The sequence below is a fragment of the Pterocles gutturalis genome, unplaced genomic scaffold, assembly GCF_000699245.1.
Source record: "Pterocles gutturalis isolate BGI_N339 unplaced genomic scaffold, ASM69924v1 scaffold7897, whole genome shotgun sequence".
Taxonomy (NCBI): domain Eukaryota; kingdom Metazoa; phylum Chordata; class Aves; order Pterocliformes; family Pteroclidae; genus Pterocles; species Pterocles gutturalis.
This window is the reverse complement of record NW_010107874.1, coordinates 49,006-66,848: the sequence shown is the minus strand read 5'-3', so window position 1 is coordinate 66,848 and position 17,843 is coordinate 49,006. Positions and strand designations below refer to the sequence as shown.

At 42.7% G+C, this 17,843-nt stretch overlaps 1 protein-coding gene across 1 annotated transcript; it reads left to right on the top strand.

Annotated features, from left to right (window-relative positions):
* Positions 1-2,246: 2,246 nt before the first annotated feature.
* Positions 2,247-16,202, top strand: RNF20 (ring finger protein 20, E3 ubiquitin protein ligase). The gene is made up of 19 exons (XM_010072397.1): positions 2,247-2,438; positions 2,565-2,732; positions 2,850-2,997; positions 3,158-3,340; positions 4,560-4,678; positions 5,529-5,675; positions 5,864-5,941; positions 6,255-6,374; positions 7,592-7,771; positions 7,966-8,101; positions 8,760-8,881; positions 9,204-9,601; positions 10,204-10,321; positions 11,880-12,029; positions 12,995-13,207; positions 13,873-13,998; positions 15,100-15,240; positions 15,597-15,698; positions 15,928-16,202. The coding sequence occupies exons 1-19, from the start codon at positions 2,310-2,312 to the stop codon at positions 16,102-16,104; spliced, it is 2,955 nt and encodes a 984-aa protein (XP_010070699.1). The 5' UTR covers positions 2,247-2,309; the 3' UTR covers positions 16,105-16,202.
* The last annotated feature ends 1,641 nt before the right edge of the window (positions 16,203-17,843 follow it).

Genomic DNA, 17,843 nt, shown 5'->3' with positions numbered 1-17,843 from the left:
TGCCCGGCGGTGCGCAGGAGGTGGTGTATGGTGTGGGAGGCTTCCGGGTGTGCGAGGGGTCAGTGATGAGGGTGTGGGGGGTTCGCACTGAAGACAGGAGCAGGGATTAGGTCACGTCTCTGAGTGTTTGTGGGCATCCGTGAAGTGGATCCCTCCGTGTGCCTGGGGAGTCGGTGGCGGTTTGGAGTGGGTTTCTTGCCCTGTGTGGAGAGGAGTCTCCAGTGGGTGATGTGGAGCTGTGTGCACCCTGCGTGGGGTGGTGTCTCTGGGGGAGGTGTCCGGGGTTTGAGTGAGTTGCAGGTTTTTGGGGAGTTCCAAAGGGTTGTAGGTTGTATGAACAAGAAATGGAAGTGTAACAAGTGTCTGATGTGACAGATGACAGGAAGACTAGATGTGCTGTTTCAGTAACACGATTAGAAATAATCTTTGTATTATTTTGCATATGGTGAAGGGCAATGCCAAGCTAAAGTGCTTGTTAAATTATGAGATTTGGCAAAGCAGTGTACCAGCTTAATCTTAAAAATAGGGTAGCCTTATTACTTCCAGTAGAACTGCACAAGTAAGGCAAATACGTGACAACTGTCAGATTCCATTTGGAACCCTTAGTTTAACTGTAAATGCCATTATAGATTTAAACGGAACAATACAAATCTTACTTGTATAGTCTGCATTTCATTTACTTCTGGGTTTCATTTGATTTAGAAGTAGAGAGAGAACTGCGGATTGAGTTGGCACAGCATCAGTGAATATGGGAGAAGAATGCTGCTTATGTCTAATGAAGATCTAATTGTTTTTGTTTTCTGTACTAGCTGCTATATTTGTTTCAGAAACCCTTTAAGGATATATTTGTTATTTTACTAAATAATATTTTAGGGAACTGCAAAAAATACTGTTCAAATGTACAAAAAAAGTGTTTCAATGCTGAGGGTCATCATGTACTGGGATAGGTTGTCCAAAGACGTTGCCAAGTTTCTATCTCTGGAAATACTCAAAATCTGACTGGACAGGGCCCTTGGCAACCTGTGCTGTCTAACCCTGCTTTATTCAGGAGTACTGAGCAGGTGATCTCCAGAGACACTTTCCATCCTCAACTATTGAGCTTTTAAGCTTACATAACTTGGGGATAAATACTGTCTGAACATGTGTGTGACTCTCCTGATACACAGGAAAACTCTTCAAATGGCTCTTCACAAGCCTTGGCTTGGAATTGCTGTTCAGTTACATAGGATTTATAAGATCTCTGTGTAGGCTCTTACAGGGCTTATGTTCAAAGTGTTGCTGCACTCAGCTTTAACTGACTTTGAATGTTCATATAATAAGAACAGTTTGGTTCGTATGAAGTGAATGGGTTTTTTCCCATCAACTTGCTGTTTACATTGCTAATCCTAATGGTGTCTTTTAAGACTTAATGTTTGACAAGTATTTTCCAAAACCTTTTGAGATATATGATCTGTCCTGTGTTGGTGTCCTGGTTTCCGCTGGGACAGAGTTAACTTTCTTCACAGCAGCTAGTGTGAGGCTATGTTTTGGGTTTGTGCTGAGGAGAAGGCTGATCACCTGCTGATGGTTATAGTTGCTGCCAGGACAGTCAAGGACTTTCCAGCTTCTCTGCTGTGCCAGTGTCTGCAGGGGCAGGAGAAGCTGGGAGGGAGCACAGCCCCAGTGACTAGCACAGGATTCGAACTTAGGTTTAAGACTGAGACCCAGACTAGCCAATGGTCGGTTCCATATCATGCATGTCATGCCCAGTATAGAGGTGAAGCTCTGAACAGAGTTCTCTCTTGCTCTGGGTTGTCTCCCTCTGGGTCACCCCTCTCTCAGGGTTGTCCTGGTCTGTTGGACACTCGGGCTCTTATCTCCATTCTGGGATTGTGGTTTTGGGACTCTCTGCTCTGGGATCATTAGTTGGGAACAGGCTGAGCCTTGGTCATCGGGTGGTGAGCAGTATCACCGTGTATCACTCATTTGTGTATTTGTATATTTGTTTATATTGCTATTAATATAATTATCATTATTATGTTCAATTTTATTGTAGTTAAGTTTTTAAATTGTTCTTCTCTCAACCCAAGAGTCTCTTTGTCCTTCACCCGTTTAATTCTCTGCCCCATGCCGGGGAGGGAGGAGGGTGAGCAAGTGGTGGTGTGTAATACTACAACAGTTGGACATCTTGTTACCATGATGGATAAGTATGTTAAAAACCCTAAACTGAGTTGATTGTGTGGGTGTGTGTTTGCTGGGGTTTTTTATTAGTGTTCTTTAATGTTCAGGAAGAACTTAGAGAAGGCGGGAATCTGTATGCTTCGGCCATCATGTCTGGAATTGGCAATAAACGGGCAGCTGGAGAACCTGGCCCTTCTGCACCTCCAGAGAAGAAGGCGGGGGTTGAAGATTTAGGAACCACAGTGGAGACCATTAAGCTTGGTGGTGTTTCTTCAACGGTATGTCTTCCTAGCACAACCTTGCTCAACCTCTTTTTTCTGGAAGCATAAATATCTCTCTGCCTTCTGTATGAGGCCAGTGATCTGGCTTGTGTGGAATGTGCCCTGACTTCTGGTTCTGCACAGGAGGAGATGGACATCCGGACCCTACAGACTAAGAACCGGAAACTAGCAGAGATGCTGGACCAGCGGCAAGCCATTGAAGATGAACTACGGGAGCACATCGAGAAGCTGGAGCGTCGTCAGGCCACTGATGATGCTTCTCTGCTGATTATCAATCGATACTGGAATCAGGTTAGTAACATACTTTGTGATTTTCTATACACTGTTCTCTTGTCTCTTCTTCTGTTTCCCTGCACTCCTTTTATTCACACCCGTTCTTTGTCTTATCTTGCCTGTGCTGTTGTTCAGTTCGATGAAAATATCCGCATCATCCTTAAACGCTTTGACCTGGACCAAGGACTTGGAGACCTTTTGACTGAAAGAAAAGCACTGTTTGTACCAGAGCCTGAACCAGACTCGGACAGTAATCAGGAGCGCAAAGATGAGAGAGAACGAGGTGAGACATCTGAGAGAGGACAGTCGAAAAGATGGATTTCGGCTGTGGGACAATGTTGACGTCCCTTTCTAAAGGGTGACAGAGGTTCTCTGGTTGTGAAGACTAGTGCTATGTTGTCTGCCAGAGCGCATTTACTTTTTGCACCTCTTTCTGTTCTCAGGTGAAGGACTGGAGCCGGCATTCTCCTTCCTAGCCACTCTAGCCAGCAGCACTAGTGAGGAGATAGAATCTCAGCTGCAGGAACGTGTAGAGTCCTCCCGCCGTGCTGTTGCCCAGATTGTGACAATGTACGACAAGCTGCAGGAGAAAGTGGATGTGCTCTCCCACAAGTTGAACAGTGGAGGTATGACCAAAGTTGCTGATACTGAAAGATCGTCATCTACTCTCAGCGTAGACATGATTCTGCATTGCAAGTGTTAAAACCTGCTCCTCCTTGTGCTCATTTTGTTTCCAAAATAGATTGGCTTAGCCTTCCAAACTCTCCATAACCAAAACCTCAAATAAAGACTAGTGCTGTGTGCCAGAAGTGTATTAGAACTGCCTCTATTTTTTAACTCTGCCCAGTGTGTTGGGCTAAGGAAAGGTTTGTTTCTTCTCGTAGTGTGTTCATGCATGTGCAAACTTACAGATTACAGGTGAAACTTATCACCCAGCTGTCCTTAGCCACTCTGTAAAAGGCTTCATGCTTGCAAGCAAAGAAGTGGAATCCATATTGCAAACTGATGTTGGACTCCTCACTTGCAGTTTAGTAAAAGGTGTAGGAATAACTAGCTCCTCAGTTTCCACTGAGCTTTGAGCAAAATGGTAGCCATCTAATGTATTGGTGTGCCCAGTGTAGCTGTCACTTTTGAACACAAAGCATAGTTATGCAGAAGAAAGCCAAATGATTAGCTTCTGAAAATTAACGTAGCAGATTCAATTTACACTCAGATGACTCTCTGAAAAACTTCATTAGCTTAAGGTTAGAATTTTAATCTTTTGAATAAAAATATATGTGGGATATCAACTCATCCTTGGTTTGCCTTCTCTCCAGAGCATTCTGCATGCTCTGATCAAGGATCTCTGGGAAGTCTAGCATTGGTGTAGTGAAGTGTTACTGTCTTTAGTTGGCAGTCTTAAGCTCTGTAGTAGCATCGGCATTAGTGCATTGTGAACCTGCATTAGGTTGCTCTAATTGTCATCTGGTGTGTTAGCTCAAGCCACCTGTTGTAGCAAGTTTATGCATGAATTAGATCTGCATTAGGTTGTCACTGGATTACAAGGCATGTTCTGTGTTGCTTATACTGACACAATTGGAATGATCGCTGACATTAGGGGACAGTAAGTGACAATCAGAAATGTGTAGTCTGTTAAACTGCAGAGCCTTTTTCTTAGTGAATGCAAGTCAAAACTCTGTGTGGCTGGAGAACAGACCCTTGGGAACTGTCTGCTGGAGAGATACAGTAAGCAGAAGTTAAAACCAGAAATTTCTTTTTTTCCTTTTTTGCTTTCTTTGCTGCTTAAGAATGAAAAACTATCTTCCTTGATTTCTGTTAATTTCCTTTTCTTTATGCATCTTTCAGATATTGCATTGATGGAAGAAGCAGTCCTGGAGCTTAATACCTACCTCTCACATGAAAATGGACGGCTGCAAGAGCTGGCTGATGTTCTTCAGGAGAAGCACCGAATCATGTCTCTGGAGGTATAAAAAGGAGAGAGAAGAAATCTGCTTTGGGGTCTTGCTTAGAATAATTTGTAGTTACCATAACTTGGAAAGCAAGTTATTGCCTTGAAGAGGGACAGGAGCAATATGGTTTGAAAGTTGCCTTCTGAACAAAGGTTATGGAAAAGATTGTTGTGGGGAGCTGTATGTAAATGTTCAGTGAAGCTCAGATTGATTTGTGTGCATCACTGAATGAAAGAGTATAACCAAACCAGTGAGTTGTATGGTTTTATTTTTAGAAGAAAACAGAGCAGAGGAAGTGGTAAGGGGATGCCAAGGTGGTTGTGTAAACATCTGAGACACTTGTTGTGGCATCCCTGTCACTTCAAATTCTTTGGATTCTCTGGGTCATGTATGAAAGTACAACAACGTTAATTACAAGATGGTCCCAGTCATTAAGTGATTCATGTTATTTGCAGTATTTCAGAGGTTGCAGTTCCTTTAAAAACTGTGTTAATGCTGGCCTTGGTCAATGTTAGACCACCAAGTGCTTCAGTGGTCAGTAGAGTAGATGAACATATAGATTGAAAAGATTTTTAAAAAGAATCCTTCGAGTAAGCTGAGGTGGCTGCCTCTGTACTCTGCCAGATATTACCAGCTTCTTGCTCTTTCTCGGTTTTTAGTTTTGTCTTACTTTCATTACTGTGTTGGGATTCAACCAGTGTAAACTTCAGGACAGTTCATTGAGTGGTCTGTCACCACAGCAGAAGATAGGTGGAAAGCACATTAAATCCAGGGTATGATGAATAAGAGAAAAATTAATATTGAGCAGTCTCAGAAAATGTTGATTCTATTTACTATGCTGGCTGAAATCCTCTTTTGATTGTAGTTTTCCAAGCTGCAAGAGAGAGTGGAGACAGCAGAATCTCGAGTGTCTGTTCTGGAGACTATGATTGATGACCTTCAGTGGGATATTGACAAGATACGCAAGAGGGAACAGAGGCTCAAGCGGCACCTAGCAGATGTTCGGGAACGAGTAAGCACCATCCTCTTTGCCAGGAAACCAGAGAAATGGGTATAGCTTTGAGATGTGTGACATGATCTTATGGTACTTTGCTGTGAGAAATTAGTATCTGTAGTGTACCATCTTTGACCTTTAATATGCTGTGTCAGCAGTCTTGGCTTTTAATTGGGTATTGATGAAATCTATTGCCTTTTTTGCAGGTGAATTCCAAAGGCTACAAGGTATATGGAGCTGGGAGCAGCTTGTATGGGGGCACAATCACCATTAATGCCCGCAAGGTAATGTCAGGGGCTTGGCTGTGGGCAAGGGAAAGAATGAAGTCAAGGAGAGCTTGTGCATTGGGCCATAGATTTGAACAGAATTTAGCCACCTCCTTTACCACAAATCTGGGTGACTCTGTGGGCAAGCCATTTTGTCTATGTACAAGTTTCCTGCTTATGAAACAGACCTGATGGAAGTGATATCTCTCTCACTTGGTCATGTTACCTGACTTGAAGTCTGTAATTTCTGTTACTATATAAACAGTTACTTGATTAGTACCCTCAGTAGATACATGAACAGTAGGATTTACAAGCAGTCTATCCCCAACAGTTTGAGGAGATGAATGCAGAGCTAGAAGAGAATAAGGAGCTTGCTGGGAATCGCCTCAATGAGTTGGAGGAACTGCGCCAGGATCTTGAGGAAGTAACAACACAGAACGAAAAACTCAAGGTGAGACATCTGTACCTATTTGAGGATGGAGGTGCTCTGTGTGGATGATTGCCCTCTGTCTTGCTGTACTCTGGAAAATCTGATTAATTTCTATTCTATGCTTGCTGTTCAGCTGGGTTATATTTTGTACAAGGTACAATTTAGCAAGTTTTTGTGACTTACATTTGAAGTTCGGTACATTGGTGACACTGTGTGGTCATCATTGGAAATTGTAGTGCTTTCTTATTTCCTGTGTTCCATTGTGATCTATTCAGTGTACTTTAATGATGTGTAGTTAAAACTAATTTCACCTCTTAACAAATATTCTCCCCTCTTCTACCTTCCTTCTGCCCCGTGCAGGTGGAACCAGAGAACTGAAAAAATCAGGGAATGTGTGTAGGAGAGGTAGGCTCTTGAAAGAGTCTATGAACTTAAATCTTTCCCAGTGTGGTAGAATAGATAGATAGGAAACAGCATGTGAGTTTCGTTTGTCTTAAAGGTGGTAACAGAAAAAGCTGTGACTCTATAGCATGTAAGTATATGATATAAAGAGTAATCTAAATTTTATCTTAGTGATCACTAGATCTGTTCACCTGTTACAAGAAATGTTTGAGCTGATAACCTAAGTTTCAGAGATGAGATTCCAGAAACTGTGTTGAGGCATCTCTGAATTCTGTTCATCCACATGATTTGTTCTGAGAGAAATGCCATTTGGCTTACAACATTCTTTTTCTCTTAATTACTATTAAGTTGTGTATATGTGTCTTTCACTGCTGGTAGTCACAATAATTTGCTAACTTTTTTTTAAGGAACGTTCAGATTCTGTACTTCTGCTTTCTCATTTCTCTTTGTTTCAGACATTATGTCTCTTACTGGTAGAAAGCTAACATAATGCCTACTTGCACATATATTTAATCTCATTTTCTGCCATACTTTTCTATGTGTCCATCTTTATTGATTGATAGTAAATCAGTTGAAAAGGTACGTCATGTTTTCAGGCTCGTAACTTTGAGAGAAACTGTTGCAGAAACTGGGAATCAAAAACTTGTATCAGGTGACCATGCAAGAGAAACAGCCTAGCGCATACAGAGAAAGCGTAGACTTTTAAAATTTATACTGAAAGTATATCACTAGCATCTACTTCAGAGCAATGCTATTGAAGTTCCACTTTTGTCTTTGCTTGTGGCAGCTTGATTCACTGTTCTCCTACCTCATGAATTTTCTTGTATGCTGACTAGGTTGAGCTGCGACGAGCAGTGGAAGAGGCTGTGAAGGAGACCCCAGAATATCGTTGCATGCAGTCCCAGTTTTCTGTTTTGTATAATGAGAGTCTCCAGCTGAAGGCACATCTTGATGAGGCTCGCACTCTACTTCATGGCACCCGCACCACACACCAGCGCCAGGTGGAACTAATCGAGGTAGCACTTCTGCTCCATCATACTAGGGAACATTGTCATCCCATTGACCATCACTGCTGGGTCTGGGTGGCTCTGGGACACTCAGGAAATTTATCTTCCTGGAAATAATTAATCTTTTCTGGTACCTCATGTTGATGAGGTGAGAGATATGCCAGGGTGACAGCACCAAGTTTTGTCCCCTTCTTACTCCTCAGAGGGATGAGGTCAGCCTTCACAAGAAACTACGCACAGAGGTGATTCAGCTAGAGGACACCTTGGCACAAGTCCGCAAAGAATATGAGATGTTGAGGATAGAGTTTGAACAGACACTTGCTGCCAATGAACAAGCAGGTATGGAGTTTTCTGTGGTGCTTAAAAACAAACAGTCCAACCCACCTGCCGCTCGCCCAATGCCCTTTAGAGGCTCCATTGCTGTAAAACACCTGGTTTGATTCTTTGTCTGTTATTTTTAAATACTTGTTCTGGCAGGTTTCTGCCTCTAAAACCAAAGTTCTTCACATATTTTATGGAGGCCAGTTCCATGTCATCTGTCTTCCTTTTAGTTGTTGCAAAATACATACATTTTGCTAATAATTTGGTTTATGATGTAGTATTTTGCATTATTAAAAATTTACTTCTGGAGGGATTCATTTACATGTCTGGAATGACAACATGGATAGGAAGAGGAAATAAAGAAGTGATTTCTAAAGTAGCATTTAAATCATACAGATTTTTTGTACCATGATGCATTTTCCTTAGGAACTTGGGAAAGAAGTAATTATAAGGGGAAATTAGGATTGGGAATTTTCAAGGACTTATGGTTGCATGTGAAACTGGCATGACTTTTTTGTGCAAATGTGTTACTCTGTTGTGTGGCAGAATGATAATAGTCTTATTTTGATTCTTTGTATTGTCACTTAGCTTGTTCTCTATCTCTGTGAAAGTCCTCACAGAAGGTCGGCAAAAGTGTGAAGTGTGGTTTGTTACAGTTGTGTTTCTGTTTTTGTAGGCCCAATTAATCGGGAGATGCGTCATCTCATCAGCAGCCTCCAAAATCACAACCATCAGCTGAAGGGAGAGGTGTTAAGATACAAGCGCAAACTGAGAGAGGCCCAATCTGACTTGAGCAAGGTATTAGAGCAAGAAATGCCGAAAAAGAGCAGGAAGTGCTTAGGAGAAGGGGGAATGCTGTGATCCTTGCCTGCAATATCAACCTTTCTGATATGGCATGCAGGATACAATGTGATTTTCGATGGAGCTCTACACTCTACTGCTTCCACTTACCAAATGAATGGTCTTCTTTTGTAGCTATATAGTGCTTCATGAAAAGTAGTAGAAATTACAGAGGGGGCATGCAAGCATGGATGTGGGAAGACAAAGGAAGGGGGATAAGAACTAAGAACTTAATGGTTTGTTTTCTTCTGTGTCTTTTTTTCTTGCTGTTCCACAACAGATCCGCTCTCGCAGTGGTAGTGCTCTCTTACAGTCCCAGTCTAGCACTGAAGACACAAAGGAGGAACCTCCAGAGATCAAGCAGGAACCTGATGATCCTTCTGCCCAAGTGTCTGTCCCCAAGGCTGCTTCTGAAGATGTTAATGAGATGAAGGCCAGGCGAGATGAAGAGGAACGGGAGAGAGAGAGAAGGGAGAGGGAGAGGGAACGAGAGAAGGAAAAAGAGAAAGAACGAGAGCGAGAGAAAGAGAAAGAAAAGGAAAAGGAACGAGAGCGAGAAAAGCAGAAGCAGAAGGAATCTGAGAAGGAGAGAGAGTCCAAAGAGAAGGAGAAAGGGAAGCATGAAGATGGAAGAAAGAAGGAGGCTGAAGCGATCAAGCAGCTGAAGGCTGAGCTCAAGTAAGAGTTGTTGTCCCTCCCCTTCCTGCTTAGTAGTGCCTGAACTAGAGTGTTTGTGTTGAGATGACTTGTAGCTCACTCTTATGAGATCAGCTTCACTGAAGTGAAGTGAGAGGTTGCTGGCACACTTGATGCCTGATTGTAATTTGGACAATGTAGTAACATTTCTCCTACGATAGCTTAAAGCAAGAATTAACAAACCAGATACTTCATAGTGTGGGTCAAGTAATCTTTATTTGTTGCTGTCATAACAATTGTGTAAAGCTTTACAGCAGCAGGTTATTAATAAATAGCACAGTAGTCTTTCCTGTCTTGGATCACTACCAAGGCAGAGATGAATAGTTTGTTGTTTGCTGTTAGGGTACATGTTTCCTGTCCACTCTGCTTCTCTTGGCTTTTCAACCCGTATTATGTGCCTGAACATGTTTCTTTTCAGCCTCCAGCCTGTATTCCTTGGTTGTATGTTACCAGGGTAAGATTACCAAGGATGACTCCACATGCGTGCCTTGTGGGAGAGAATACTGCTCTGACTCTCATGCTGGCTATGTAACAACATAACTTTCCTGCTGTGTTCTCACAGTTGTCTATCTCCCTGTCTCCAGGAAGGCCCAGGAGAGCCAGAAGGAGATGAAGCTGTTGCTAGATATGTACCGCTCTGCCCCCAAAGAGCAGAGGGACAAAGTGCAGCTGATGGCAGCTGAGAAGAAGGCAAAAGCTGAGGTAGATCTCGTTTCCTTTCCCCTTTTCTCTTTAGTGTGTTACTTAAAACTTCTTTTTGGATACTCTGCGCCTCAAATGTGTTGGTTTTGTCTTCAAAACTGGAGATTGTTCCTCTTCTCATCTTTGTCGCTTAGAAGAGAGATTGGAATGGTCTGGAGATGAACAGGGATGTCTTTCTTGGGGAAGGGATGATCCCTTTAGCCAGGCTGAGGGACCTGGCTGCTGCTTTCTCAGTTGCAGATTCAGACAGTAATGAAGCTGAGCACATGTCCCAAAGACATACACACACAGAGGACACTGACATGGCCAGTCAGACTGCCACAGACAACGTGCTACCTTCAACAGCACATGCATAGGACTCAAAACATAAGCATAGACAGGCAAGTCCCCTTCTTCAGCTGGTAGAGATAGATCACTAGTGCCAGAACACACACAACGCTCTCTAGGTTCACAAGCACGTGCACGTACACAGATCCCTCAAGTACCAGCACGGCTCCTCTGTCTGTCTGGTACCCCTGTGATCCCAGGCCCTCTTACCTTCTTCACATACAGGTATTATCTGTAGCTAGCACTTACTCCATGCAGCACACGTACACATGGGGTAGAGAGATTATACAGGGATAATTAAGAAAATATTAAGAAGATGCAAGAAGATAGGACAGTCTGTGGTGATTATGCACAGAGCTGAGCCAGGCAAGTGTGTACTGATGGCCTTCATTTTACATGTGACCAGCTCCTTTTATACCCTTCTCTGTCTAACCCCAATTTGTTCATTCTTGTTCTCCCTTCCCTGCACATCCCTACTGGTTTTGTACAGCGCTATCGATTCCCACAGCCATCCCAGTCTAGGATCCACCCCTGGTTTACAGCCTTATCAGTTGCAAAGTCCAGGTTGATCTTCCTGGAAGTGGTGCCTGTAGTTTCTTGGTAGCCTATCAACTATTGTGATTGGTTTGTTTCTTGTCTTTGTCTCAATGATTTTTTGGTCAAACCTGTGCATATTTTGTCTTTGGTTTCCTTCCTCTCTCTACCCCCTTAGTTTCAAAATTGACAGGGTCCACAATCAGCCTTGCTGGAATAAGCATTCTCACACTCTCACATGCTCTCACCAATTAGCGTGACTGACCAGATCTGGTTCTCAGCAGTGCCTCCCTTATAATTTGTCAGGTTTGTGTCCCTGTATGTTTTGTTTATGGCTTTCTCCTTTTCCTGTTATCCCCTTTTGCATTGAAAAAGGTCTTTGACCAGATGCCCTTGAGGAGTAGATGTTCTCCATCTACATACCCTTAAATATACAACTGCAAGAGGCTAATATTCCTACCCTCAGAAAAGATTCCATGGAATTTTCAAAGGTTTTGAAATCAAGATTTTAGGCTTACAGCTCATCTTAACGGTCCACCTGCCAGTACACACTGTTCTGTTGAGATAGGTTTTCTTTTCTGATGCTTTGAAGGTAGTTTCTCCAATGTTTCAGAGAATTGTGGGGAAAAAAGGCTCTTAACAAAGTAGAGGTCACATTCTTGTGTTTAGTGTTATTTCTGTATTGTCCTTGCTGTAGCTGGAAGAACTGAGGCAGAGGGTAAAAGAACTGGAAGACAAGGAGAAAAAGGAGAGTAAAAAGATGGCTGATGAGGATGCCCTCCGCAAGATCCGAGCAGTGGAGGAACAAATTGAGTATTTACAGAAGAAACTAGCCATGGCTAAGCAGGTGAGAAGTTTCTGATGAGTTTTGTCTTGGCTGGAGCACCTGGGAAGGAACTGTCTTCAGGTTACAGCCAGGAAGATGACCTGAAGGAAGAAATCTCTGTCTCTGTATGTGCCAGAGATGTGAGTTTTGTCCCTTTTGATTGAAGGGGAAAAAACCCAACCAGCCAAAAAAACGAACAAAAACCAAAAAAGCCCCATAACACCAGGGTGTTACAAACCCTATGGTGGGGGTGGTGGGCAATGTTTTAATTGTTTGTGGCCTAAGTGAAGAGCACAGAAGAGAGATGGCTGGATCAGCCTCTAGGGGAGGAGGTTGCAATTTTTTTAAAAAGTATTATCTGTACAGTTCATATAATTAATCATGTGCATGGTACTGTGACATACCTTCTTCCACAAAAAAGGGCTTAATCTAAGAGAGCAGGACCACCTTACTAGGGGAGGGGCAAGCCAGTGACTTGACGTGTACTTCTTTAGAATTCAGATTCTTTTTCCTGCTAAGTACAGAACTGTTCTGTCTTGTCACTTACTCCTTTAATGTTGAACTAGCCTATGGGAGTTTAAGGGGCTTGGCAGCCCGTTAGTTGGAAGCTGTTGAGTTGTCCACATGTAGAGTTTTTGGCCTGTTGTGTATGACAGCTATTGAGCTAGCAGCCTGAACCTGGGGTCAGTTTCTGCCCAGCTCTAGCAACAACTGTGCCACAGCTGATTTTGCCAGCAGACAAGCCACAGTCTGTGAATGTTTATGGAGATGACTGTCTCTTTTCTACACCTTCTAATTCAGGCTGTCTCTGCTTTGGTACAGACTTCTAGGGAGCACTTTTTACTGGTTACTAGGAAGATTCTGTTACCTGATACTGAGACATCTTCCTTCATCTGTGCTAGGTTTGGTGATCCTGAGTAAAATGTTCAGGGTCATTGTAGGGGGTACAGAAGACAATTTTACCAGAGCCTCTGATTCTTTTGCAGGAGGAGGAGGCCCTGCTATCAGAGATGGATGTCACAGGCCAAGCTTTTGAAGACATGCAGGAGCAGAACATCCGCCTCATGCAGCAGCTGCGGGAGAAGGATGATGCTAACTTCAAGCTGATGTCAGAACGCATCAAGTCCAATCAGATTCACAAGCTGCTGAAAGAGGAGAAGGAGGAACTAGCAGACCAAGTTTTGACACTGAAGACACAGGTAACCTGGGAGAGGGAGAGAGGACAACAGAACTGATTCATGGAGGTGTGGTGGGTTAACTCTGGTAGGCAGCTAAGCTCCATGCAGCTGCTTGCTCACTCCCGCACAGTCGGATGGAGAAGAGAATCAGAAGGGTGAAAGTGAGAAATCTCATGGGTTGAGATAAAGACAGTTCAGTAGTTAAAGGAAAGCAGTGCACACAAGCAAAGCAAAACAAAGAATTCATTCACTGCTTCCCGTGGCAGCCTTCAAAGGGACCTGTCTTAGTAAGTAACAGAGACTGCTGTATGACTATATGATGTCCTCTAGGTTCATTGCTATGGAGAGCAGGAGGTAATGGTACTTCTACATATTTATTTTGCCATCCTTGGAGCAAGATGGAACTGTTCACTGCCTTGCAGCAATTCTCTAAGCCACCTTCCAAAAAGAAGACATCTTAGTTGCAAGCATTTGACTGCTAAGTTTTAAAGCGTTCTCTGGAAAGATCTGGATGCAGCTCTTAGACTGCTAGTGTGTCTGTTAAGGGAGAAAAAGACAAGCTGAAGGAGTACTCCTTGGCGATGGGGAGTCAGGGGTAGTTTTAGCATGCAGCTTTAATGACAGCTGTGAAGATGTGCAGAGAATATTATTTCAGTCCTTCTGTGCCTCCTCTCTCCCTGTCCAAGGTGGATGCCCAGCTGCAGGTTGTACGTAAGCTGGAGGAGAAGGAACACTTACTGCAAAGCAGTATTGGAACAGGCGAGAAAGAACTAGGTCTCCGAACACAGGCCCTGGAAATGAACAAACGCAAGGTGAGTAATTGCTTGATTTCCTCTAGGATTGTAAGGTGGAATTGTTGTCTTGTGGGAAGTGTAGAAAGCTCCTAGCTGTCATTGGTATTACGGAACCTTACATTCCCTGGTTTTGGACTAGCGTACCAGAAGGCTGAGGAGTCCTGAACAAGAGTTCTGATTTAAGTATTTTAGACTGATACTTCCTTTGATAAGGAGGAGCAGGTCATAGGTGTTTCTGTGAAATTCTGATTAGGGAGCCTAAGTAAGGTGCCTTTAGAAGGAAACCTATCATGAAAGAAGACGCAGCAGCCAGATGAAGTTAACTGGGGTCGAAAGCTTTTATAGGAAAGATGGTGTAAGTAAAAAGAAAATACGTCCGGGGAATGTTAAAACCTTTAATGAATGTCCAAGATCAATAAAGTAGGTCTGTTAAGAGTAAAGTAAGACCAAGTCTCATGGTTGATGCTGCCTGTGGTGATGATTTTTTTTTTTTACTAGAAATGCAGGAGTGACATTAAAACAGCCAGAAAGGAAAGCATAAATATCACTGTGAAGAGGAAATGTGGAGGGAATTCAGCACAGCCACTTGTGCTTAATGTCACAATCTGTGGTATTGAGGGAACTTGGTTGGTACATTCATTGATGTGGGGACAGGTAGAAAGTGATAGGAGAACTGGTGAAGAGAGAAAATGATTGAAAAATAAACACTTATCCTGCAATTCTGTCGTCTTCAGCTATAGAACAGCCTCTAAACAATTTAGTAGAGAAAATTTAGGAGGTGGAAATGTGAAAATACTTGAACAAAAAGAATTCAGTGGCCATCAGTGTTTTTCTAAGTGATATGCATTGCAGTGTGACAGGGGTTGGATCTACTAAAGAAGAACATTGAAGCTAAATGATTAGAACTTCTTAATAATAAGATATTTTTCTGTTGAAGTAATATTTAGGGAGTAATTCCAGTTATTCCATTTGGAAGTACCAAACTTAGATGGAAAAAACAGATCCCCGGCAGCCTGAGGAGTATTCTCTGAGCAGTCTTGAATCACCAGGCAGAGAGACTAGAAATCACTAGAGTTCCTTTTCCATGTTTAGTACTTCTATACTGGTTTTCTTTTTCAGGCCATGGATGCAGCTCAGCTAGCAGACGATCTGAAAGCCCAGCTAGAGCTGGCTCAGAAAAAGTTACATGATTTCCAGGATGAGATTGTGGAAAACAGAGTAACTAGAGAGAAAGAGATGTTCAACTTCAAAAGAGCTGAGGTATGTACCTCATGTAGAATCGTTCAGCATCTCTCTGCTTTGGTGTCTGTCTCCTTGTGCATTGAGCTTGGAGTGGGTTCCAACTACACCACTTCTTGGGGGATCGAGTTTCACTTTGATTTCAGCTTCATCAGGTCTTGGCTCTTTCAGGTTTTGTCCACTGATAACTGGCAATATATGTGGCACTGGATGATAATGTAAGCTGTCGTAAATCTGTTGGACTATCAAGGATGAAAGGAGGGTGGAGTGACTTAGCCAAGTGCACAGTTGGCTAGGTGCTAGTTCTCCTTGGTCCCTGAAGAAGGTGTGATAAGAGAATATACTGCTCATTTATTTGGTCTCTTGTTTTTATGCAGGAAGATATTTCTAGGTTACGCAGGAAGCTGGAGACCACTAAGAAACCTGACATGGTTCCCAACTGTGATGAGATACTGATGGAAGAAATCAAGGATTACAAGGTCAGTAGCTGTCTCTTATCAGCTTCCCTCTTTACTTTAGTCAAAAGGCTGTGTAGTCATGTTTTCAGTACTTGACATCGCTCATCTGTACTCTGGCATAGTAGACCTATCTTGCATTGAAGAAACCACCTTCTTATTATGAAGAATGGAAGGAACTTCATCTTCGGTCGTCTTTCAGCATTGCTCATGCAATGCAATGGGCTGTCACTATAATGTTTCTGTCTTTCAGGCCCGCCTGACCTGCCCGTGCTGTAACATGCGCAAAAAGGACGCTGTGCTCACAAAGTGCTTTCATGTCTTCTGTTTCGAGTGTGTGAAAACACGCTATGACACCCGGCAGCGTAAATGCCCCAAGTGCAATGCTGCCTTTGGTGCCAACGACTTCCACAGGATCTACATTGGTTAATTCTTTGCACTGGACTGACAGAAAGTTACCACTTACGCTGACCACCCAGCCTCCCTCACTTTCTGTGATTGTCACCTCCTCGGGCAGTCACTGCTTCTGTCAGCTGATCTGCAGTCTCTCCTGGGAAGTGTGGGTATGGAAAGAAACAGATTCTGGAGCTTCATTCCTTTATTCTCCCTTTTCTTTTATTGTCGCCCCCAGTTTCTGTAGATTCTTTGTGCCTGAGAGGACATTTCCCATCCATCACTTTCACACTGCCAAGGTGGGAACATCTAACTGAACTCCTGCCTTGGCGGGATGGAAACTGTCTGTGGTGCACCAGAGATAAATGAGGCCTTTATTTGTGGAGTTTGCTTTGGCTGTTAATTATTAAATCCCATCAAGGTATGGTAATCTTTCTGAGAGAGAACAGTTTCCCAGTTGAAGGGCCAAATAAAGAATGAACAGGTATATCTGGAGACTTCAGCAGAGTGACTCCTTAAACACATACCTTCCTGAGTCAGGGCAAGAATCTGTGAAGGCTGGTGCATTAATAGACATCCTCCCTACCTCCAAAAGCAAGCACACATGTTAGTATCCAGGAGAGGAGAAAGATAAGACGTTGGAGAATCTTTGAAAATAGCATTCCACTGATGATCCCTGGTTGATGTGGATATCCTCCTCTAGGTTGAGGCATTGCTGTCACTGTCCTTAGTTTCCAGGAAAGAACTTGTAGGGGTTACTTTGTTGCAACTTTGCTACAAAGATTAATCTTGTAATGCACAAAATCTAATAAAAGTTGTTGTCTGGTAACCCCCCCGTTTTTGTTTTTGGTTTTTTTTTTCTGTTTTTCCTGCTTCTGTGCTGTACTTCTGTCCTTTGCCTAGTTATCGGAAACATTTTGCACAACCTTTAAGCTTCTAAAGTAGATTAATTTCTTCCTTCCTCTGCTTTCAAAAAATGGTTAACTAAACCAACCTTTGTCCTTTTGGCTATATGGCTACTACCTTACTCTTGACATAACAGAAGGGGCAGGATGCTGGATTATTTATGCAGTCATTCTGTCCTGTAGCCGCTGGGAATTTTGCAAAGATACATGGCAGAGGTTATAGTCCCCCTGCTCCCTGTAGTGAAAGGCTGTATTTGAAGTCTGCTCCTAAAATCAATAAGCAAAGTAATTTATTTACAGCATTCCTTCGTAGGGTGTAGTGTTTTTCCTCTAAGCTTTGTTTTCTTAATTTTTTGTTTAAGATATCATTAGCACTTTCAATTACTTATTAAAAAAAATTATTTTCTGGGCTGATACATGTAGAGATAAGGACATAACATCCTGTTGATAAACATACTGATAGAATTGGGCTGAAATATTTATTTCCTAGTGTTTGTCTCATAATAATGAAAAGAGCTGCATTCACCTGTTCTAACCAAATAATGTTGGAAGTTGTAAGGTACTGGATGCTACACAAATAAAAAACTCTTCCTAAAAAGCTGATTATATAAATGAGGCAGGGTGGGTAATGGAAGGCAACAAAAGCAACTTCAGTGACTTTTCTCTAGTCATCTAGCTTGGCAGGAGCAGGGAAAGAACAGACATCCTAGGTCTTTAAGACCTATCTGATGTGCAGGGCTCTGGATCCCACTTTCCTGTTTTATGTCATAATTATTCTTTCCTGTGTTACTGACCGTATTGAAATAAGCAGACACACTACCTGCCCAAAAGCAGAGGCCAAAGACTGTGTGGTGAATAGAATATGAACTCT

What these genes read in the sequence shown, in the direction of transcription:
- RNF20 (XM_010072397.1), top strand. Translation starts at nt 2,310, where the DNA reads ATGTCTGGAATTGGCAATAAACGGGCAGCTGGAGAACCTGGCCCTTCT. An exon ending in TCAATCGATACTGGAATCAG is followed by an intron (nt 2,733 to 2,849) that starts GTTAGTAACATA and finishes GCTGTTGTTCAG; the next exon opens with TTCGATGAAAATATCCGCAT. An exon ending in CCACAAGTTGAACAGTGGAG is followed by an intron (nt 3,341 to 4,559) that starts GTATGACCAAAG and finishes TGCATCTTTCAG; the next exon opens with ATATTGCATTGATGGAAGAA.